The sequence below is a fragment of the Melanotaenia boesemani genome, chromosome 1, assembly GCF_017639745.1.
Source record: "Melanotaenia boesemani isolate fMelBoe1 chromosome 1, fMelBoe1.pri, whole genome shotgun sequence".
Lineage (NCBI taxonomy): Eukaryota > Metazoa > Chordata > Actinopteri > Atheriniformes > Melanotaeniidae > Melanotaenia > Melanotaenia boesemani.
This window is the reverse complement of record NC_055682.1, coordinates 14,123,088-14,147,188: the sequence shown is the minus strand read 5'-3', so window position 1 is coordinate 14,147,188 and position 24,101 is coordinate 14,123,088. Positions and strand designations below refer to the sequence as shown.

The window sequence follows — 24,101 nt, the reverse complement described above, 5'->3', positions numbered from 1 at the left end:
TATGCCAATCAACACATCAAACTGATGTGTAATGAGCTTTTTGGACAGAAAGTAAATCCGTATTAATAAATTCATGGTTCAAGGTTACTTTCAGGTAATTACCCAACAACACTTTACTAAAGCATTTTTGTATATTTCTGGTTGGTTATAATATTACTCTGAATCAGAAATAGATGACAGAGTTAAAACTATATTAGTTAACATGCAACTGTCATTTGTAAACACTCTGGCTGCCTTAGATACATGTAAACACAACACATAACTCAAAACTTCCTGGTTGGGTTTTGTCAAAAACTTGACTTGGTCAAGATTAGAAATTTTTCATAATTAGGACAGAAATACATTGTTTTTACAATGCGACAGCAAGTTTCAGCTTCATGGCAGCCATTTTTACAATTCAGTTTCTCTCACAGTCATGAGAAAGTGGTATTCTATCAAATCATTAGCCTCATTTGTTAGCCTCATAGCATAATTGAGTACAGTTAGACCAAAATCCCAATATAGCCAAAATATGACATAGGAAATTATGCTATGAGGCTAACAAATGCTATTATAGGTCGGTTCAGCCTGCATGAATACACACCTCATGGACATTACAAGGTTGGCCCATGACTTCTGCTGAGATGCCATGGGTTTGACATAAAGGTAGTATGTGATGCTCTGACAATGAGAAAGCTTCGGCCTGTCTAAAGCCCTGCCAACATACATATTGAAGGCTAACAGTAGACAGCAAACCTCTTTTGGACATTTTTCAACCCAGTTGTGTTGCTGCCATACATCAGTCAGTGATTATTTTTTATCCTTCATCTTGATTGTTAGCCTAAATCACTTGCATGATGCATTATCAGGGTTGATTCCTGAATAATGAATCAGCATTGCAAGAAACTTGAGAACAGAAAAGGCCAATAATTTGTTTTTAATTATCACTGCATTTCTTCACTAGAGATCCCTGACAAGTTTTATTTTCAACCAATACACTGTAATCAGAAAGGGCCCAATCAACCCAGCTGTAGGAGGTTGAATCCATGCCGACATTCCTCTGTGTGTGAAAGATCCTACATAGTTTGCATTCATTGTGTAGTGTTCAGCATGAAGTTCTTGTTTGGAGAACAGACTGCAATCAATTAAAGTATTTAAATTTTAGTGCTGTTGTTGCTGTGCAATCATGGGAACTCTAAAGTGCTCTCTTCATAAAATGACAGCAAGCAGTGTACATACAAGATGGTGGAGAGCAAACCTAAGTGAGCACATAGTGAATTTTCTTTAAACTGCAGCTGAGTGAGATACTGTTTGCTACCTTTTATATGAGGTATTAAAAGTTATATCTCGTGTTTGACTAAATTCTTTTTGCTTTGCTTGAGCTGTAAACTTGGTTCAAGTTCACCACAAGATTTCACAGCAAATAATTTCTCTAAAGACCTTTGTATTTTTCTTTTTTTATTTTGCCAAACAGCTGTTTCATGACCACAAGGGACCAGTGAGAGAAGAGGTTCAGGATGGGAGAGCTCATTCAAACACGAAAGGCACGGAGACGGGAAAAACACAAAGACAGAATAGAGCAGACGGAAAGAGAAGGCAGGACATAAAAAATGAAGATTCTAACTTAGTTTGTCCACAGTCTTTTCATTGTGTCTGTGGCCAGAGGCAAGAGAAGGAGAGTAGGAGGAATAAAACAATTAACATGAACAGTACTGCAGGGAAAGGCGGTCTCCTTGACAACAACAGGACTAGCCAAACAAACGGACCCTTTCATAATAATTCAAAACAAACAAATGCCTCCCTTATTAACAGCCTGGCATCAGGAAAATGGGGCAACCTTTCCTGTCATAATAATGTCTTTTTAAAATTCTTCTTTAATATTTAAATTGGTTTCTGTGGTCTGATTTTTTTTTTTTTTTTTTATCTAAACAGTAAAGAGTGAATAGCTGATCATCAGTAACAGGATGTGGCAAGATTTAGATATTGACTCTTTTGACCCAGATACTGCCTCAGAGAAAAGGGAGAGGTACATGTGTGAGTGTCAATTGTAGATTTGTGTTACAGGATGGGTGTGGTTTTAATATTCACAGCAGTGTTTGATGAGCCAGCAGGTCCACCCTGTGTCCTGGCAAAGGTGCAGATTTATAATCAGTTGCAGGAGACTCTGAACAATAGCTCAGCCTTTTATTTGTATTCATGCCAGCAGTCATATGAGAGACTGATGCACTTTCATTTCCAGGCCTAAAAATTATGAGATGACAAGGTTTTAGACAGCAGCTGCTTTATGTAGGGCAGTGCTGCAACCAATAAGAATTGAACTGTGACAATTTAGCTTTGTAACTATAACCAAGTAATTTGAAACATGTAAACCAAACCAAGTATTTTTATCTTCTTACCATAACCTTACATGGGTTGAACAATGTAGAAAAATGACTGTGGGAAGTGTAGTTTAAGAAAGGATTTAAACTTTAAACAATGTTTGAATGTTAAACAACATATATGGGACTAAGATTAACATGTGGAGGTATTAAGATTACATCTCTTTTAGGGAAGGCCTTGCTCATTTCAGCAACACAGCGGATGACCAGATTCTTCTTGAATTACAGCAGCATGGCTAAAAAGAGTTGCTAAACGGACCTGCCTGCAGTCTGATTCTGTTCACTCACTGACAACATTTTGCACTTTACTATTCACAAAAATGGCGATGAAGAGCTGCACAAAAGCAAGAATGGGAAACATTTCAGTTTCACAACTACAGCAACTGAACTTTTCAGCTCCCAGGTGATGATGATGATGATAATGATGATGATGATGATGGAAAACAGGTCACAACACTCAGCTGTAGAAGGAGGGATGAGTGGAGGAGGTTGGGTGACTGTTCTGCCATCCATTATTCCCCAGCTCGCCATCCACACCCCTTTGTAATCATCTCACCTCTCGTCCATATTTCTGGTGGCAGTCTATCCTAATGAAATCATTTTATAAGATAACATCTACTAACAGCTTGCACATTTTCAGCATGGGTGGTTCTAGAGGAGAATGAGCTCCCTGCGCTGGCATCAAAACCACTCTGCCCACTTTACTAATTCCTCAAAGCCCAACAGTCACAACAGCAGCAAGGCAGCTATTTCACATTATGGATGAAGCTACAGCTGCATGATGTGAAACAAGTCAGGCTTTTGTTGGGAGGTAAACAAGTTCCTGCTAAGTGATAAACACCAAGATTAATAAGGGTGACCAATTATCAACAAAGTGAATGTTTGTTAGGGCAAAACACTGACAAATGCAGACTACATAGTTACTTGATGAGTAGCTTGAGAGCATTTGTGGATCTGTTTTTGAAAAAAAGGGAGAAAAAGAAAGAGTATTGGGGTGCTGGGTTAGGGTTTGTTAAATGAGTCATACTCAGAGTATGCATACTATGTCATATTTTCCATCAAACCATTACAAGTATGTACCCAGGGGCAAAGGCTTGAGTTTCCTTTTCCATTATCCTCTGTCCACTTTTACATTTCCTCTCTTCCTTTCACGAAAACGCGGGTTTTGGACATGCAACACATTGCTCAGTCCAGCAGTCTGGTCTGTGCAGTTTATCTGCTCCTCAAAATTTGGAGGTTGATGGAAGTTAGAGTATAAGTTCCTTTTAATATTCATTTAAATACATCTGATGAAATTGCACTACCCATGGTCACCACTAAGGTTTAAATTCAGCATTTATTTCTTTTCTTTTTTTGAGCACCATTTTGGTTGTCAGGTTGTTGGAAATAATCATGGAAAACATCAATATTCCAGCATGACCTGGTAACTTTTAACAAAAAGACACTCTAATGATCACTTTGCTTCTTAATTACTGTTTAGACTATGGAGTTAATCAACATTATTGATAAAACAAATTACTTAATTAATTAATTAAAAAACACAATTCTAAAAATTCAATTAAATTAACATTATTGCAAATAAAAATAAAAATAATTTTAAACATGAATTTAGTCATCAACTAGAAACTATCAATCGTAGGCTATGGGGAAATAATGTACAACGGACAATAGCATAAAACATGTTAACATTTGATTAATTGTACATAAACAAATACAAATAAACATAACTGTCGGTTTTGTTTGGAAGAATTTCATAAGGGAAATATCTGGCTTTTTTTTTTCTTGTCATTTTCTTTTTTTAAATTGCATTTGAAGGTGAAAATATTGCCCTGAAAAAGTTTCTGGGAAATTGCTGTTTAAAATGAGACCAAGCAATCAGCTGAAACGTATTAATTTATAAAGAAAATCCTAATTTGATGCAGTTCTAACTGAATTTGGTCATGGTAACATGACGAACAGCTACAGAGCTCGGAATGGGCAGGAGTGATGTGATATCACATGACAGTGTTGCGCTCAATGTTGCCTGTTCTGTATCCTCTTCGGCGGATGTAAAACTGTGGAGCTCAGGCAGACGGGAGACCTCCTCCTCCTCCACCCACCGTCAGCCGCAGCCCACAATCATGATCCAGCTTTTCCGCCATGGACAAGACTGCGTCTTTTGGACCGCTCTAAACGGTAAAGGATCAAATAAAGTTTGCAGTTCCTAAGAAAAAAGCCGAGGAGATTACCGGTGACTTTTTGCAGTGGGAGCTTTTGCAAGCTCACCTTTCATCGGAGACTCTGTGCGCTCCGGATTGCGGGTGTTTCCCAGTGTTCAGTTCCCGGCTCACCTGCAGAGGCTGGATCATGCGCTCCCGGTCTGCGTTACACCGGTAAGTCTCCGCTATGTAGGTAAGACAGCTCAACTACGAATAGTAACTCCTGTTGTGAAATTGAAAGACAGTTTGCGAAAAATAAAGTGGTCTGTCATAATGATTATAACCTTTCACGTTTTCTGGCCACTGCGTGGCATTAGTTGCCAGAAAAGAAAGACCAAGAGAGAAACAGAGGGTGGAGGGTGTAGTGTGTTTAAGATGGGTCTAGAAAACAGTCTTGTGGTACTGCAACCCGCATTTTTAAAAGATAGTTGTCTTCAGTGAAGCAAATTGTTATTCGGTTACTCTTTCGGGCCAAGGGCCAATCCCACAGGCCATTCCAGGAATTTTCCATCAGGGCCGAGAAAGGCCTGATCTTTACCCTGTTTTTCATATTTGCAGCATCAAAACTAGTAAAAGATCACTGTGCCAAGTACCAGCGCAGATTAAAATTCTTCAAGTTTAAACAACTTCTCTTAAAAACTATGCAAAGAGTTGCAGATGCGTGATGCAGGCTTAAGGAATGAGAATGTTTGGTTAAGGGTTCAGATATCTGGTCGTCCTTACCATTTGTATTTTGTAAGAATATTAGATCTGGGAAATATAATCTTACACATGACCTCTCCTATTAATCCACAGGTTTACCACCATCCTTTGTCTCCTTTTTCTTCCTCTTGTTTTCTCTTCCTCCTCACGACCTCAGTGGATTCTTCAGCATGTCCCTGTGGTCCTGCCCCAGCAGACAGAGGCACGGCCAGAGCCTCATTTCCTGTCTCCAGCCCGTTTGGACGTCACTTCAAACTGTGACCCAGAATGCCACAAGAAAGCCCCTCGCCCAAGCTACTGGGATTTGCGGCGTCTTTTGGCCTACGAGACTCTGCATTCTGATGGCCGACTCACTGAGACCGCCATTGGAATTTATGGCTACAACCCCAGTTCAAACACCAGTCCTGCCTACACTGGTTCTGCTGGTAAGGCTAAGAGGTCACATGTCAGAAGAAAACGGCAGATATTCGGCCATGATGGACGTTTTAGTATCGCAGGACAGAACTACCTGCTGAAGTATCCATTCTCAGTGGCTGTCAAATTGTCAACTGGGTGTTCTGGCACACTAGTGGGGGACCGCCATGTACTCACAGCTGCACATTGTGTCCATGATGGTAAAAACTATGTTAAAGGAGCACAGAAGCTTCGTGTTGGCTTTTTAAAACCTAAGCAACGAGACACACAATCTTCTCTCACTTATCTTCCCTCCAACTTTACCAATCACATTAAAGAAGACCCTGCTTCATATGCCCCACCAACCACTGAAAGAATGAAGTTCCAATGGATCAGAGCCAAGCGCACCCATGTTCCAAAGGGATGGATTAAAGGGAATGCCAACGACATTGGGATGGACTATGACTATGCTTTGCTTGAACTCAAGAAACCCCACAAACGCCGCCACATGAAGCTAGGTGTCAGCCCCCCAGCTCAAAGACTGCCTGGACGCCGGGTTCACTTTTCAGGATTTGATAATGACCGTCCAGGACAGCTGGTGTATCGATTCTGTCAAGCCACAGAGGAGACGTCAGACTTGTTGTACCAGCACTGTGATGCTCAGCCTGGGGCCAGCGGGTCAGGAGTCTATGCCCGGATGTGGAACGGGCAGCGCCGGCGTTGGGAGCGGAAGGTCATAGGTGTGTTTTCTGGGCACCAGTGGGTGGAACGACAAGGAGCCTCTCAGGAATTTAATGTAGCTGTAAGGATCACACCACTCAAATATGCACAGATCTGCTACTGGATTAAAGGAAACTTTGTAGACTGCAGAGAGGGGTGAAGAAATGTTGGAGATGACAGAGGACAGCATAGAGGTGGAGCTACAAAACACTAAACTCACCACATCATCATAAATCTTTCTTCAATTTGCCATCCAAAAGAATCCCTGCTTCTCACACCAGTACATGTCACACTGACATAACATTAATACTAATGTCAAAAACTTGTTTGCTGCCCTAATTCTTAGATATCAATGTTGACATGATAAACATAAACAAGACAGAAAAAAATAATGGCACTAAATTATGTAAACAAGCAGTTTTCATTTTGTTTGTGTTCTGTCTTACATCTTTATTCACATTTAAAAAAAATGTAAAATAAGATTATTATTTAAACATTTATCTGGATAATAGTTATCTTTGAGCTCCTATAACCAGAAACATGGACCAATGGAGTGGGAAGGGGAAAATCGTTCCTTTACAGACATAGCCATTCTGCTGAGCTAATACTAAAGATTGCACTGTTATTACTTTTTTTCTACTGTAAAATGACATTTATGGATGAATGTACAAGTCAGCTACCAAAGTAACCAATTCATTCTTTCCAACCTACCTTGTATCTTCTTAGTGGACATTTCCAAATACACTGTACTCAATTCACAAAGTTTGTCTCCTTTTGTTTAGGAAATGTAGGATGTTTTACGGGATGATTTTAACAGCAAATGTCTCCTCCCAAGTGTGTTGAATGATTTTTCTGTGAGGAAAAAAATGTCAAATGTTGGTTCTTTGTTGCTTAGTGCCATCTGGTGGCCACATAAAGCAATGCAGGTTTCCACAACATGCATTATACCAGTTTAGCCTTGGCTTTTATGCACTTTTTTCTCTTGTGTGTGATTTTTTTTTTTTTTTTTTTAATTGAAGATTTTTGGATGATCAGACAAAATACATATGCTATGTAATATGCAACTGTGTCACATTTTTTTTCTTCTAATTACAAGCATAACCTATGCTATTCAGAAAAATGAACACAATGTTAATTCAAACACCTTTTTTTATTTCAGTTGTCAGAAAATTCAGAAATGGTGTTGAGAAGCTAAACACTGTCACAATCAGAGATATGAGGAACAAGTCCTCTAAGATCTCTGGGACTTGCACACCGAATAACCACAAATCTGGATCTGGATTCCTGGGATATGGCACATAAAGAAAAAAACATAGAAACACCAACATGCATGGATTTTAAAATTTTCCTGACCTTATTTCTCATCTCTCTTTTTCAGCCTTTCATAGTCTCTAAAAAAAGCCAGCAGTCAATAACTTGCTGTAGAGCCAGATTGAAAAACAGATCTGAAAATGTGTAATTTCAATAGGATCACATTGACCGAGGAGAAATACTGAAAACCATTCAAAACTGATTATTTCACTGTGTTCAGGTGACAAACATGCCAATCCACTGAAGAGCACCTTTTAGCTGTAAAGGTTTGCTACATTCGTGTGAGAAAGGCAAACAGAAGCACCGAAGAGCTGACTTAAAAAGCAAGTTTACAGACAAACCGGCACAATGCTCCACATGAACGCTGCTAATACTCCAACTGACACTTTAAGGCAGTCAATGTGGGAATCTGGACAGAAGATGGAAATATTAAGATTTTGCAGGCAATTTTCTGTTCATGTTGCATTGCTTTCTGTCAGACCCTGATGCTAATCCTCAACATAGTCTAAAGTTTGTGCTCTGTATGCAATTAAAACAGGCGATAAGATGAAGCTCACACAGAGAAAAGCACTAAACGGTTAGCGGATGTTTATAAATTGTGAGTAAACAAAAAGGCAACTTGTTTAAAATACAATTTTGGTACCCGAGAATACATAAACTGGTAAATGTGACAGTTTTTTGAGCCAATGGTTGCTTGCTGCCCCATCACTTGTGAAAGGTAAACATGTTTACAGTGGGAGAAGGCTTAGAGCAGCAGAAAACCTTTATTAGCCATATTAATTTTGTTACCTGCATCCCATCCAAGAGGTCTCAATTTTTTAAATGCCAATGTGTTTAAACGTGCAGGATGAACTGAAGGAGCAGTTAAAAGTAATTCACTTGCGTTACTTTCTGCATGTCAAAATGTGGCCAGACATCCATCAGTCTTAAACATCATCATCTACTTTCTGTAGCAGCTGTTCAAATAGTTCTTTTTCAGAAACCACCAACCATCACAGGCACGTTTTACTTTTATTCTTCTTTCATATACTTTGAGTTTAGGGAAGCCAATAATCTCTTGAATCTCAACAGATGAATAACACATTCACATTTTTAAAGACTGATACTGTTACTGTGCCTCAAAGATATGAAAACAGATACTTAAAGAGAAAACTGTAATATGGTGAAAGACATGTATACAATATTCTCTGCAGAAGCAGTGAATAGGAGCGCTTTCCCTACGGACTCATCTCTGGTCAATTTGTGTGAAGGTTTTTGCTGGTCTTGGTAATGGGGAAAAAAATTCAGAGACTGCATTAAGAAATAGTTCAAGACTTTGGGGACTTCCTCATCATCGTGTTAGTTTCAAGTCAATATGGATGTTAAGAGCACTCTGTTGGTACTATGTTAAACGTGAGATTTTAACCAGATGTTTAAGTTACTCAACTCAGAGAGGAAACATGTGGTTCAAGCCAACCTGCATAAATCAACCAAAATAAGTTGATTCTGTTACTTTTAGTTTTGTACACAAAGTCAAATGGCCTGTTTGTCAGTTTTTACTTGAATAATTCACTTTGCATTTTGGTTTTTGTGGATACTGTAGTAGTAAGAGGAAAAAATGCTTATATGCTTGAGAGATTATGGAAGGTGAATTTTGCAAGATTAACCATTTCCGTTATATCCAGTAATTATGCTGCTCTCAAGATGCGAGTGATATCGATATTCTCATTTCACTACATATGGGGAAAAAATAACAAAAAATCCCCAGAGCATTCTTTCCAAATGAAACCATTTGTAAGAACAGTGAGACAGGGTTGGCATAAACAGCTGCACCATGTTGGAATCATCAAATCCTCCTGCAACCAGGTATCTCAGGCAACGCTCCATCTTCTCGTCCAAGTTGCTCATCGGGTTTTACTGACAATCCGAGGCCAAGTCTGCTCTGTGACTAGCCATGTGCACTTAAAATATCTTTGGTGAAAGTCACCCCCAGGCATTCCCTGACTTCCCTGTCATTTAGCAACAACATAACACAAGATGCTAACGTAGTCAGTGTGGTAATGCCCGGTGTAACACAAAATAGTATACAAAATAAAAATATTCTTTTAAATAGGTGTATATAAACATTGCATTAAAAATAGAACCGTATCAAAACACAATTATGAGTTCACAGACTGTCCCTTGACACCTGACCATCTCCGCTCCACATCCAGAGTTTGTAAGGTGAGGTCTTGCTGTGCAGATCCTTTTTTTACTGCGACTTGAGCTCCAAACTGTTGGAGGACAGAGGGAAGGAATACGCTTTGCCCAGCACAATGCGGTCTCGGAGCAGTTTAAAAAGCACGTAGTAGTTGCAGAAGAGAATAAGGCCCAGAGACAAAGTGTGGTTCCAACGCTCAGAGCGCAACAGAGAGTATAACTGATATAAAACCACACTGGATTCGATCCATATCAGCAGGTTCAGGATCCGCAATGGCTTGTGGAACAGGAACTGCAAGACGGATAGACAGAGAAATTAGAGTTAAAAATTACAGCACAGACGATTTGGAGATGGGTGAGGGAAACGGGTGAGAAGCCCAGCTGCTGGCAGATGTGAACTTTACTACTGCAAGTGCTGACCACCACTCCATCCTCTTTCACTAGATTGTATTCCTAAGCAACTATGGGAGGATTTACCTTGCCAAGATGACTAATCATGATTCTTGTTTAACACACAGATCGTGAAAAATTACATTTTGGCTTTTTAAAGACATTTGAACAAGCAAACACTAGACCATCTTGGAAAACCCATTATTTTCAAATTGTTTAACTTAATTTTATCAACACAGAACAAGCTGAAAACACCTGTGTATTTGTAACACCTTGAAATTATATGGGATGTTTCTGTTGACTACAGGTGATAGTCCACAAATACAAAACCTCACTGTTTTGTATTTTTGTTTTCAGGTTAAAGAAGATATGATGAGCAAAATACTCACATAAAACCTTGCATGAGAAACATCAGAGGGCAGAGCAACATTATAGGGTCCGACTGCCTTATACAGACTCCGACTGTGTCGTACCAACACCCCCTGTGGCCAAATGGTGCTGTCTGACCACCTGAAAATGATTAACGCCAAAATTTCAGTATGCACAAATCGTTAAAGAAAAGCAGTTTGAGGCTTTGTTCATGTATGGATGTGCTTTCAAAAAGCCACTCACACATGCTGAGGTGTGTTACTGTATGATCCGTGCTCTAGTTTCTGCCAGCGGCCCAGGTGGGCCGCTGAGCGATGAAGCAGGTCGCAGTAGCTGGGAGGCAGCAGTTGGCTCATTAACATTACAAATGCATTGATCCACACCATAATCAGATGTTCACATGACCAGCGCATGTCATAGTACTGGGTACTCTGTTGGAGTAAAGTGAAGAAGATAACCTTAAAATTAGTAAGAAACCAGGAACAACTGCAGCAGCAACACGAAGGATGCAAATTAAATCACGTCTGTATATAAACACTATAATCCACAATAAAATATAAATGCTCTAACCTTAACAAAGCAGAGTGGCAGGAAGGCTACATAGTAAGCACTGAACAGAGAGTTGAACAGCACTTCCTTGATTCGTCGGTTGAAGTCGCTCTTCAGCTCCTCCACTTCTGCTCGAATCAGCTCTGGCGTGTCTGAGTGTGTGTGTGGTGGGCAGGTGTGAGTGGGCATGTGTGGGGGGCTGGAAAACTGCTCTCTTAGATTCTCTCGCAACAAGAGGAGGAAGTCTCGTGGCCGAAAGAATGGCGACTCAGCCATGTCGGCTTGCTGGTGGTCAGTTGGGTAATCGCAGTCAGCTGTTGCTGTTTGGCTTTTCCCTCCCTCCTGATGGAAACAGCAGAGCGGGACGTACACACCAAATCTGGGAGGAAGGATAAAGCTGTGCATTTTAGTTTCTGATGATTGAAGGATGAAAACGTCATGCACATTCAAAATACTGAGACTCATTTAAGGGAAACAGATGGCAATATTATGTTATGAATCATCTGTTTTAAACACGTTTAGGTGGATAAGTTTAGTTTTTCTTGGATCAATGTCAATGGTGCAATCTTTTATGCATCATAGCAATGTTTTCAATCAATATAATTTTAATTTGTGTATAATCGATGCCTAAATAAAATCAGAATGTATAATTTTTCGTAGTTACAGAGTTTGAAGCAGAAAGAGGTAGGAAAACAAAATGTGATGTTATGCTGACAGTCAGGTGTTAATATTGCAGAAGTGGTGAAAACTTTTGTGGTTCCTATATTGTATCAAAAACAGACTAGAAAAATCTGATTTTAAACTTATCACCACCATTGTTTCACCAGAAGGATGGTACGATTTGAACCCCACATTTTTACATAATAAGAATCAATTACTGGTTGTACAAGTTTCTGCAACTTTTTAAAACTGACAAACTCTAAACTCTGAATCTAAAATTCACACCTCCTGCACAAAGGAAAAGCTTCATTTTTCCCGAGTTTCACGTTATAACTAATAGTTCTTATATGCACAGAGTACATCATTAGGAAGGTCTTTGGTATAGAAAGATTGCTCTGGTGGCAGGATGCTTTACCAGCCTCCATGGTCCATGCACCACCACTGAGGTGTAAATAGTCGGCTGTGAGACAACCAACTGAAACTGTGCTTTAGAAGGTGAAGTGCATCAAAGACTCACGGGTATCCGAGGAAGAGGAGGTTGAGCACAGAGTAGTTCTTGCAAAGGTTGACCAGCGTCCAGCAGAGCACCCAGCCACACAACGTCAGCAAGCTGAGTCGAGCTGCAATCAGTGCCACATAGCGAAGTAGTGATCCTCCGCTGCTTTGAGACACCTGCACGAGATACAAGTCAAGTCAACTTTATTTATAAGCACATTTAAAACCAACATATGTTGACCAAAGTGCTGTACAACTAAGAGTGATAAAATAGAAATAAAAATTAGGAGGCCTAAACAATAAAAGTTATAAAAGAAGTAAAAGACTATATAAAAAAGAAAAGAATAAAACAAATAATCAGCAAAAAATGCCAAAGTTTAGTCTGGTTAAAAAGCAAGAGAGTAAAAATAAGTTTTTAAATGAGATTTAAAAATGTCCACCATTGGTGAGATCTGAATATGAATGAGGAGGCTGTTCTACAATTTGGGGGCAGCAACAGAAAAAAACTCTGTCCCCACTTAATTTCAGCCTGGACCAGCAAGAAGTGACTGGTCAGCAGACCTCAGCAATCTAGAGGGAGTGTGTGGTGTTAAAAGATCGCTAAGATAAGAAGGAGCCAACCCATTTAAAGACTTAAAAACAAACAACAGAATATTAAAATTAACTCTAAAACTAACAGGTGGCCAGTGCAAAGATGCTAAAATTGGTGTGATGTCGTCTCTCTTCCGAATGCCAGTTAACATGTGGGAAGCTGCATTTTGGACTAACTGCAGACAGCTCATAAGGGACTGACCCCAACCTGAACATAAGCTGTTGCATTAGTCAAGTCTAGATTAAATAAAAGCAGGAATGACTTTTTCCAAAATCAGAAAAGGAAAGAAAATGCTTGACAGTTGCAGGAATTCTGAGTTGATAAAAACTGGCTCTGTCAAAAATTACTCCCAGGTTTTTTTTTTTTATTATAGAGGTTTTGTTATATTGGTAGGAGATCAACTTTTTGGGCAATGCCAGCATGGCATGGCAGTCAGTATCAGAGGAACCGTGGCACAAATTAACTGTCATCATGAGGGTTTAGCTTCAACTGAGACTTTGAGGGATATGGAGGGCTAGCTGACACAGGTAAGTGTGTGTTTACCTCCGAAACAATGGTCCAAACAAGCCTCCTGGCCAACATGACAGTGATGAAGATAGCCAGGTGATAGTCCATTAGATGAAAGTTCTACAAAGATGAAACAAAAATTATGGATTATCATTTGATTTCCATATTTTCTTGGTTCTTAATTGAGACCTGAACCTTATAATAAAATTAGTCATAATGTTTTAAATTTTAAACCTCTTCTTACAAGCGAGGTAGAGGCAGCAGGGTGACTGTATGGGTACCACCACACTGTCCTGTAGATGTTGATATACTGGACAAACAAGGCAACCAGCAAGTAAAGAAAGAGCAGGAACTCGAACAGCAGGCCGCTGTCCAACGGCAGCTCGGGAATCCTCGAGTGACGGACCGGTTCCGGAGTGATGAGGGCAGAAAGAGGAGGGGCTGACAGACCCACAGAGTTACTGTTCCTGGTAGAAACAGACATGAAAACTCATAACTAAATGAGAAATAAATGTCAGTAAGCTCTTATAGATCCACATCTGTACAACTTCTGAATGACATTCTGAGAAATATAACTACATACTGAGTTTCTAATTTAGAGTAAGTTCAAATTTTACATGGCTAAAATCTTCTAAATACATTTCAGTGAGCCTTCTCAGTGCCTTTATTTCTACTGGGTTAGCCAAGCTGTTAAAAGTAATATTACGTTTTGTATACTGGTGACAGGGGCACTAAGGTAAAAAATAATTAATAAACACAATGAAAAAAGGCAAGAGATCAAAAGATGAGTTATTAGAAAGCATTGAAAACATAAAATGAGGAGAGAATAGATGCATAGATGTTGTAACTCAGACAAAGTGGATGAACATGGTGCAGGTATGACAATGCTAACTAGCTGTGGTTTTAGTATACAGTCAACTTTTGAACTGTTACCCGACAGTAAGATTAACAGCTTAATGAGCTATGTTGTGATGAAAGTCAGTGTCATGAAGGTGAGTCTCTTTAAAACCTCACTATACTGTATTACCATAGTGTCCGAGGATGAACAAAGAACCTGTTCCAGAGCTGTAGATTATTTAATCTAAAAACATTCACTAATTCTTGTCCATGTGAAATCGTTGACAGTAAAATCACATTCAAGCATTTAAATATCATCAGGTAGAAGTGGTGAAAGTTGATGTCTGTCACTGTAACTAAACTGAAAACATTGACATTTAATAAACGTCAGATTATCTAATAATCATGACAAAAAAAAACAAACCATAAACAATTATTTTATAAGTAAACCTAACACACCACATTTAGATAGGGATCAAACATTTGTGGTAACCTTTTAGAATTGAATTTAATTAATTATTTATTTTAAAATTATGGATTTTAATATTGAATAAAAATCAGTGCACTTCACCAGAACTCTGTGTTTAATGAGCATCTCAAATGTTGATTTTTATAAAAAAAATTTATGTTAAGTATCTAAACCTGTTGAACCGGACACTATGCCACCAAATAACCTTTTAATCAGCAGCAAACAAAATGTTACCACCAGAACTTTTTAATTGGTAATGCAGAATATACTGTATATTTTTATATTGTGTCCCAACTTGCTAACAAGTCTATTCTATTGCTTCAGATTCTTCTGATCTAACAGATATTTAAAACAATTAGTCCAAGTCTACATAATTCAATTTTATTTGTATAGTGCCACTTCACAACAATGTCATCTCAGGGTACTTCACAGACAAATCATTTTGAGCCAGTTCATCATAAAAATAGCCTAGTTTAGGAAAAATATAAAATATTGTTCCATCAGTAAATATTCACTTTGATTTAGTAAGCCACCTACATGATTTGCATTCCAGCAGAAGGATGTGAGTGGGGTCTGGAGGAATCTAAACACAATATCAACTCCAGACCTGTGCTGGAAAAAGACCAGGATTCAAGGATTCAAGGAATCTTTATTATCCCGTGAGGGCAATTTGTTGTGCAGCCAGCAGTAAAAACAATCAGTCACAAACACACAAATAACACAACATATCGTTGCTGTCGGGCAAAAACCTTGTATGTCCAAAATTCGTGATTTTTGTTTTTCTTCATAAATCAATACTATTGGTCACCCTTTATGTCTGTCTGTTGTTTTACAAATATTTAACCAAAGACATATGATGTAAAACACAATACCAAGTTTGATGACATTATGTCTAGTTATTACAAAAACATACAGTTTTTTTCATTTTTTTTGAAAAATGACAGTTTTGGAGATAGGAGGTTTGCACGCGACAGCAGCGATATAATATAATATAATAAATTAAAAATAAATAAATTAAAAATTTTAAATTAAAACTCCTTGTTCAACAGGGCAATGACTGCAGGGACAAAAGAGTACTTGTGTCTGTTAGTCCTACATCTTGATAGGATGTACCTGCGCCCTGATGGAAGCAGCAAAAATTCATGAGCCAACGGGTGGCTTTGGTCTGCAAGGATTAAACGAGCCTTGTTTAACACTCTGGCTTGATGCAGGGCTGAAAGGTCATTCATGGAGATCCCTGCAATTTTCCCACATAGTCTAACAATCCCCTGTAATTTATTCTTGTTCTTGAGAGAAAGGGAGCCGTACCAACAAATAAAAGAGAAGGTTAAAAGTGATTCAATAAAACAAGAATAAAACATTTGCATAAAAATCCTGTCAACATTAAAACTACGACGCTTCCGATAAAAATACATGCGCTGGTGAGCCTTCCTGCACACAGTGTCCACATGAAGGTCAAAGGTCAGCCTGTCATCCAGGTGGGTGCCCAGATATTTATAAGTGTTCACCAGCTCTACTGCCTGGTTCTCAATGCTGACAGGAGAGATGTTCGGAGGATTCTTCCGAAAGTCGATGCACATTTCTTTTGTTTTGCTGATTTTGATATGTAAAAAGGATGGCCTGCACCAGTCGGTGAATTCTTCCACTACAGGTCCGTGATCAGGGTCATCACTGCTCAGCAAGGACACAATAACTGTGTCATCCGTGAATTTAATAATGTTACGACCTACGTGTTGGCTGCGACACTCATTTGTATATAAAACAAATAATAAAGGTAAGAGGATGCAGCCCTGAGGGGATCCAGTGGAAGAGGTGAGGGTGTCTGACAGGACACCATTTACTCTCACATGTTGTGGCCGCTCTGTTAAAAAGTCGACCAGCCAGGCTGCAAGACCAGAGTCAATGTTGTGGGAGTTTCTTAATCTTTCTGCTAAAACGTGTGGCTTAATACAGTTAAAAGCAGATGAAAAGTCAACAAATAAAGTAGTGGATGAATAAAGGAGTGGGTGAATGACCTAAACAGGTTCTTCAATAGATTTGATCAACCAGCCACTCCGTCACCCAACCCAACCAGTCCTGCTGCAATCCCCCTGACTGGAACTCTTTCCTCACAAGACTCACAGCCCAACATCACTCCCTGCAGTTCTTCTGCAACCCCGCAGCTACACTCACTGTCCCTCAGCCCAGCATTCAGCCCTCCACAGCCCAGGCAGAGAGAGAATTGGCCAGACTCAAGGTGAAAAAGGCAACGAGTCCAGATGGCATCAGCTCCAGGCTCCTCAAATCCAGCGCTAGGCAACTTTATGGGAATGTGGAGCACATCTTCAACATTAGCCACAAGCTGCACAGGGTGCCACAGCTGTTGAAGACATCCTGTGTAATCCCTGTGCCCAAATCATCTTGGACCACCAACTTCAATCACTATTGACCTGTGGCCCTGACATTTACCTAGCAAAGTCCTTGGAAAGGCTGGTCCTCCACCTCCAGTGGTAAGATCTCCAGCAGATCCTCTTCAGTTTGGATACAAGCCAACATTGGGATTGAGGACGCTGTCACCTTCCTCATGCAAAGATCCCTGTCCCTCCAGGTGGGACAGGGATCTTTGCCCCATTAAACGTTCAGGGAACGGACACTGAGATGATGGACTCATACAAGTACCTGGGTGTTAACCTGAACAAGAACCTGGACTGGACTATCAACACTCAGGTTCTCTACAAAAAGGGCAAAAACGGATTCCACCTGCTGCGCAAACTGAGGACCTTTTAATGACTCCATTGTGGCCGCAGACATATTTGTTTGTTTGTTTTTTTTTTTTGTTGTTTTTTTTCCAAGGACAGCTCTGTCAGGGCCGCAGTCTCAAGCCTGTGGAAGAAGTGGTGGACAACGGGAGGATGACGGCAAAGCTGTGATCAACAATGCCACCCATCCCCTACATGAGACTGTTAGAGCCCTGGAAAGCACCATCAGCAGCAGACTTAAAAAAAAAAAAATACCACAGCTCCTTTCTCCCCTCTGTTGTCAGATTCCAAGATCAGGCCTGCTCCCAATCAAACTGATCATCCACCCACCCACAACCTCATCATTGTACAATATCTGGTCATAATAAAGCTGGCAATTTTCCTTTATCCAACTCACAACTGTACATTTTCATAAACCTATTTTATTCGTTCAATCATACTGTCACTTTGCATTGACTTTTACAGTATTTATAACTGGCTTTTTCCCCCTTTGCACTTTGTTTTTTAAACTCTTATTCCTCCTATGTATACATGTATATACAAATGGGTGTGTCTTTTTTTTTTTTTTTATATATCCTGAGTTCTGTGTATACCATATACAGCTGTCTGAAACACTATAATTTTACTAGTGAGGGATGAATAAAGGTCTAGCCAATCTGAACTCATATTATTACGGGGTCACTGACAGAGCTAAATGATCCTCATGTCAAGTGTAAAGCATCATAATGATCTTTAGATTTTTCACACATCTTCATTATTCCAGCCTGCCCTTCTTAAGAATTAAACATTGAGTCATTGATTACTTTTGTGCAGAAGAAACACACCCATTTTGCACACACAAAGCCTAAAGACAAAAGCCAAAATTAACAAAGAAAAGTCAGAAGCACCATTATAGTACCCATAAGAGGATGTTGAGTTTTTGTCAAGTCAGTGAACTTGATGAACTTGTTTGACTCAGGTCACAGTTTGAGCTTAAAATGTAGAAGTTGCATGGTGACAGCAAGACTGTTTTAGGGACTGATGCATCATTTGAAACACTGAGCCCTTCACCACTTTCATTCAGCTATTAAAATGAAGCAGATGCTCAACTAAGAAGTTAAGAAGAGTCTCATTTCTGTTGTTAACGAGAGAATGACAGTGTCCTTTTAATTAATTTAAACATTTTTACATGGTAAATGGGCCATATTTATATAGCGCTTTACTGTACCTGGGATGATACCCAAAGCGCTTTACATCATACATCACATTCACCCATTCACATACATGGCGGAAGCTGCCATGCAAGGAGCCCAACCATGACCCATCAGGTTCGGTGTCTTGCCCAAGGACACCTCGACATGAACTCGACTTGGCCGAGGATCGAACCGGCAACCCTCGGTTACAAGAAGACCGCTCTACCTTGCTGAGCCACGCCACCCCCCATTTTTATGGTTATGTAAACTTAAAAAGATAGATGGTCTACTTTATATGCCTTAATAGTCTATGAAATGTTGTCCATTTTCTCCCCTTTTTCCTCACCACTCAAATGTTTATCTGAGTCATGGTCCTATTAGAGTTTATAAGAGAGTGTGTATGAAGGTGCATGTGCACATACCTGCTTCTGAGGCCTGTGCCATTGCTGACGCTGCCTCCAACTAGAGTCTGCAGGGACGGCAGAGCGGAGCGACTTATCTGCTGTCTGCTGGGACCCCTGCGGCCTCCTGGCATGGTCGCCAGTTACCTTTCTTCTCAGACAGCCACCATGTAATGCCAGGCCACTGCAGGGCACATCAAAGAAATCCCAAGGAATAAGAAAAATAAACAGACCATTCTAGCAAAACTGAAAACCAACAGAAGTGAGAGAGTTAATTATTATACAATTAAGAGATGTTTCCTGATGTATTTACTTTGAACTACACATGTAAGAAGTAAACAGTAGTAAAGTTAACTAAAAAAAGAGCAATGCACAGCTGAGCTGGTTCTCAATTCTGTTCTTTGTCTCCATCAACTGGTTTTATGTTTTTAATGTCAGAAGTGTAAACAGTGTAACAAAATTGTTTATCAGGATTACAGGACACATGAAAGTGGAGGTAAAGCTGTTCCTTATACACCTATCTACCTACCTATGTACCTACCTACCTACCTACCTATATATATATACCACAAACTGAAATAATTAGCTATCCTCTGGAGATAAAACATTACAAAAAAATGGTTCCTAACTAACTTAAAGATTTTCATTTTGTCTTCTTATCTCAATGATATATAGCACAACCTATCAGTTGTCAGAACATTATACATGCAGATGAAGAGGATAGGAGGAGGAAAAACACATTCAATATGCACGCTCACTCTGTCAATAACCAAAATGGGCTATAAACAAAGGAAGACAACAAGTCAAAAGAAAAGAAACAAAAAAAAAATTTTCATACAAAACTACAGCAGCTTCATGTTCATCCCAAAAGACAACAAATAGCACAGGAAAAAAAAGCAACCCAATATATGAAATACCATGCAGTTCTTGCAATTGAACTTACATTAAATCATATGATAGATAGGGAGGACCTTCAACATAAGGAAAAAGGAACAACAAAGAATGTGAGAGGGAAACAGCCAGACGACTCACTAGAACACAGAAAGAAAAGGCAGAAGAGAACAAGTTAAAATCAGCCATATCGGCTCACTGCATCACAGACGGGGACAGCGCAAGGATAGTCGGATCGGAGGGAAACAATTTAAAACATTGAGTAAAGGGGGCAATCGAGATCAGGAAGCGGGCTACCAACTCCATAAACCAGGACGAGGAGGCGTACATGCTCTCACACACCTAGGATTCCCTACTCCAGAGACCACCGGGGGGCATAGCTGTCCCAGCAGATCTGACAAGTTTGCTGGGATGGTCACACCTCTGGAAAACTGCTGCTAACGCGCCAGCGAACATTTCTGAGGAAAGCTGCAGGTGACAGCCGAAACATGTCAGGTATGTTACAACTTCCTACTATTGTCTGTAAAAAAAAAAAAAAATTAAAAAAACATTTAAAAAAAACAAACCAAACAAACAAAAAAAATCTTATATCATAGAAAGGTTTTCCTCACATCGCCATACCCACACCGCCAAAGAATCATCCCAAAGCCTGTCTGGCTGCAATACCCCTGGCTGCTGTCAAAAACTGCTTGACAACTTAAAAGAACAATCAACTATTTCCAACTACCCAGAATACCAAACCTGTTTAAAAGCAGACATGCCTGCTTAAGCTTATCATGTTTTAAAAACAAAAAATTCCTGGAGGTGTTTGAGGAGGCAAAATCTAAATACATCTTTAAAACAAACTAATGGGGGGGCTTGAACACTGAAGGTGACAGCAGACAAAGATCATCTCAATTTCCAGAGCACAAACACAATCGTATAATGTCCAAATGATGATGAGCAACCTTTTCACAGCACACAGCAAACAGGCAGAAAAATCACAGGTATAACTACTACCATCAACAACATTAGCAAGGTCAATACTCAGTGCAGGCATCAATTGAGTTATTGATAACACCTGGGCGCCTCCTGTTAGGATAACCAGAGACCTATTGAAACTCCACAGGAATAATGCAAAGATAATGAGACAGCTTGATTATTCATCTGTCATCTTTGCATCACTTTTTTTTAACAGCAAACCTAAACACTGTGCTAATATACAACATATCTGCTGGTTTTAAATCCTTTAACTAAAAGATTTAACAATTCCAATTATCAGTATGTAATATTGGGTTACTTCCATTAAGAAAATATATATATACACAAAATATATATATATAAACAAACTAACAAGGCCCCTTTTCATCAGCCAGTGATAGGATCCTAAATTAAACACAAACCAGAGGCTGACAGCATCCATTCTCTGTGTAAATCAACATTTCTTTTGTGCTGAAATATGATGGAAGAGATAATAAGCCTTGTTGAGAAGCTTGTGTAGCTGCAATATTAAACAGTATTAGAGCTGAATCAACAAACAGGAAACAGACGTTAACACGCACGCGCCACACAGGCACACCGCAAGAGACCCAAATACAATTGAAAGTCAAAAGTGAAAACAGGAACTGTAAGCAACAGAAATGAACTACAATGGAGGATTGCATTGCTGTGTTTTGTCCGTGTATTGAGGTCCAACATGCTTAAAAGAGCTACTTTACATGTCTAAGTGTGTATTGTAGCTAAAACAGTCCTGAGCCAATCTATTTATTGGACTGTTAACTTTTCTTGGGATTTTTTTTTAGAATATTTTTTTGACTAGAGACTTGATAAGATATGCTGTAAAGCAGCTTGTGTGTATCATGCCATCAGGCTGCGTTATCATTTTTACACTGCGGAAACTTGGAAGCACACTTCACAAAGGGCGTTTTAAAAACAGAGACTTTGGCGCTTGCTGTTCGCTAGCTGGCTGAATATTGAAACTTAACACAGTTTTAAAGATACAAAAAGCCTTAATTACTCACACAACATCGACAACATGCGGGGGGTTGAACTAAACGAGGATGCATCAGTCAGTTGTGTGCAGAGTCCGGACACCACCAAGCATTTCTCCGACATCTAGCTTCAAAATATAACACTGGTGATGAGCTACAACGGCACCGGTGACACTGGGGGGTCCCTTTCTTCCTGACCGAAAACATAAAACGGATCTAAAAGTTACTCCAGGGTTCCAGGAGCAACAGTGTAAATGCGTTACACAGAGACCGACGTGGCAAAACTGCACCTCCTCTCTACGTGTCGTCATCAGATGGCGACTTCAACAAGCTCACATTGCGCAGTCGCAGTAGTTATGTTTGACGGAGGGGACTTATGGAGGAAGTCTAACTGAAAAGCGTTAACTTCATTCACTTTGCCCACGGGGTGGTATTTAGGTACTTAAACCAGGGAGACACCGAAAAAGATAAGACGCTGAGAAAACGAAACCAAACATGTTTGAAACCAAACGAAACGAAAACACTTAATGTACTTAATGTCCAAAGTACATTAATGAACTTAATGTATTTTAAACCAGGGGTTCCCATCCCAGCTCCAGTCTCTACGGCTCACTGTCCTGTAGATTTTCGATGTTTTTCTGCTGCAACACACCTGAAACAAATTAATGGGTTGATACCAGACATGTGTAATGCAGCGCTTGTCTGAGACCCATTCAATTTGAATCAGGCGTATTGCAGCAGGAAAACATCTAATGCCTGCATTGGGTCTTGAGGACCAGGGTTGGGGATCACTGACTTAAACAACCCTCCCACTGGTGGTTATAGATGTTTGGGGTAAATGTTTTGAATGCATATTCAGAGTAAACATGAGTGGATTATCTTTTCTGAGATGACAAAAGTGTGACAGGGCTGCAAAGACCGAACACCATTAAAAATTAGAGAAAAACTACATCTATCTATCTGTCTATCTGTCTATCTATCTATCTATCTATCTATCTATCTATCTATCTATCTATATATATATATATATATATATATATATATATATATATATATATATATATATATATATATATATATATATATATACATATATATATTTATATATACTGGTAAAATAATAATATATGAACTCATGACAGGATACAAAAAACACTTCCAGAAATAAGACTGGATACCAGTCCTTTCACTCAAAAATAGTTTTACCAGTTCATATATATATATATATATATATATATAAAAACTCTAATGTCCCAAAAAAAAGTTATTTTTACAAAGTGCTAAAAATCTAAATACTCAATAGAACAGTTTCTTTAGTTAATAAAAGATATTAGAAAAGATTTTGTAAATTTGATGGCATAGTGTTTAAAAAAGTGACACAATTGTAAAAACAGGATCTCTTGTAGTTATCCCATTGTTATTTTCTAATAAATATTCTAATTTTAATATTCAAAATGAGAAGTTTAAAAATCCATTCAGTATGATCTTGTATAGTAAAACTTAAATGGATTCATATGATTTATAGGATTTATCTACATAAGCCTGTCCCTATTTCAATATATAACAGTTTTTCTCAGTGCTTTTGGTGCATTTCTCACATCAGATTCTTATAACTATAGTTCAGACTCGAAAACAATTAACACATCAGAGTAGCATTTCTCATTGTATTGACCAAATATCAAATGCTTATGGACATAATTTGTTTTCATGCGGTTCTCTGCTATTTCATGACATTATCATTTTCTTTGGTCATATCAGTCAAAATTAATTATACTTACAACTGCAGAATAGTCAATTCCTATAAAACTACCAGTGCTCATTTAATTGTTTGAGTCATTGCTCACAGAAGAGTTAAACTAGTTATCAAAATCTGTCAAGCAGATTTTTAACATTCATATATATTTGTCCTGTAATGTTTCCTAAACTGAATAACTGCTCTCAGCTGACCATCAGCTTTAACTAAATCCATTAGAAGAGTTTTTTTCTTACTGAAGGTGAAAGGTGAAAATATGTAGCCAGACAGACAGGAATGATTTAGTATGTTCAGATACAGTGCAGTAGTATGCATGTACTGTTACAGTAGTACATTGTTTACAGTTGTGCACAACTCTACCCAAGGGTTAATACTTTACATCTGTTGTATAAGTGATTTAAGTGTATGTTTTTTTGCATTATGCTATGAAGAAATTACTGTAAGATTAC

General features: G+C 38.9%; 2 protein-coding genes across 2 annotated transcripts; one reads left to right on the top strand and one right to left on the bottom strand.

Moving 5' to 3' along the window:
* The first annotated feature begins 4,300 nt into the window (after window positions 1–4,300).
* On the top strand, window positions 4,301–7,431 carry LOC121638145 (serine protease 23-like). The gene is made up of 2 exons (XM_041982689.1): window positions 4,301–4,729; window positions 5,351–7,431. The coding sequence occupies exons 1-2, from the start codon at window positions 4,704–4,706 to the stop codon at window positions 6,528–6,530; spliced, it is 1,206 nt and encodes a 401-aa protein (XP_041838623.1). The 5' UTR covers window positions 4,301–4,703; the 3' UTR covers window positions 6,531–7,431.
* On the bottom strand, window positions 7,035–22,248 carry tmem39a (transmembrane protein 39A). The gene is made up of 9 exons (XM_041982589.1): window positions 21,930–22,248; window positions 19,060–19,222; window positions 13,666–13,888; window positions 13,458–13,541; window positions 12,345–12,499; window positions 11,189–11,546; window positions 10,862–11,049; window positions 10,639–10,759; window positions 7,035–10,151 (listed from the first exon to the last, which is right to left on the bottom strand). Exons 2-9 carry the CDS (start codon window positions 19,170–19,172, stop codon window positions 9,912–9,914), a joined length of 1,482 nt encoding a protein of 493 aa, XP_041838523.1. The 5' UTR covers window positions 19,173–19,222; window positions 21,930–22,248; the 3' UTR covers window positions 7,035–9,911.
* Between the last annotated feature and the right edge of the window lie 1,853 nt (window positions 22,249–24,101).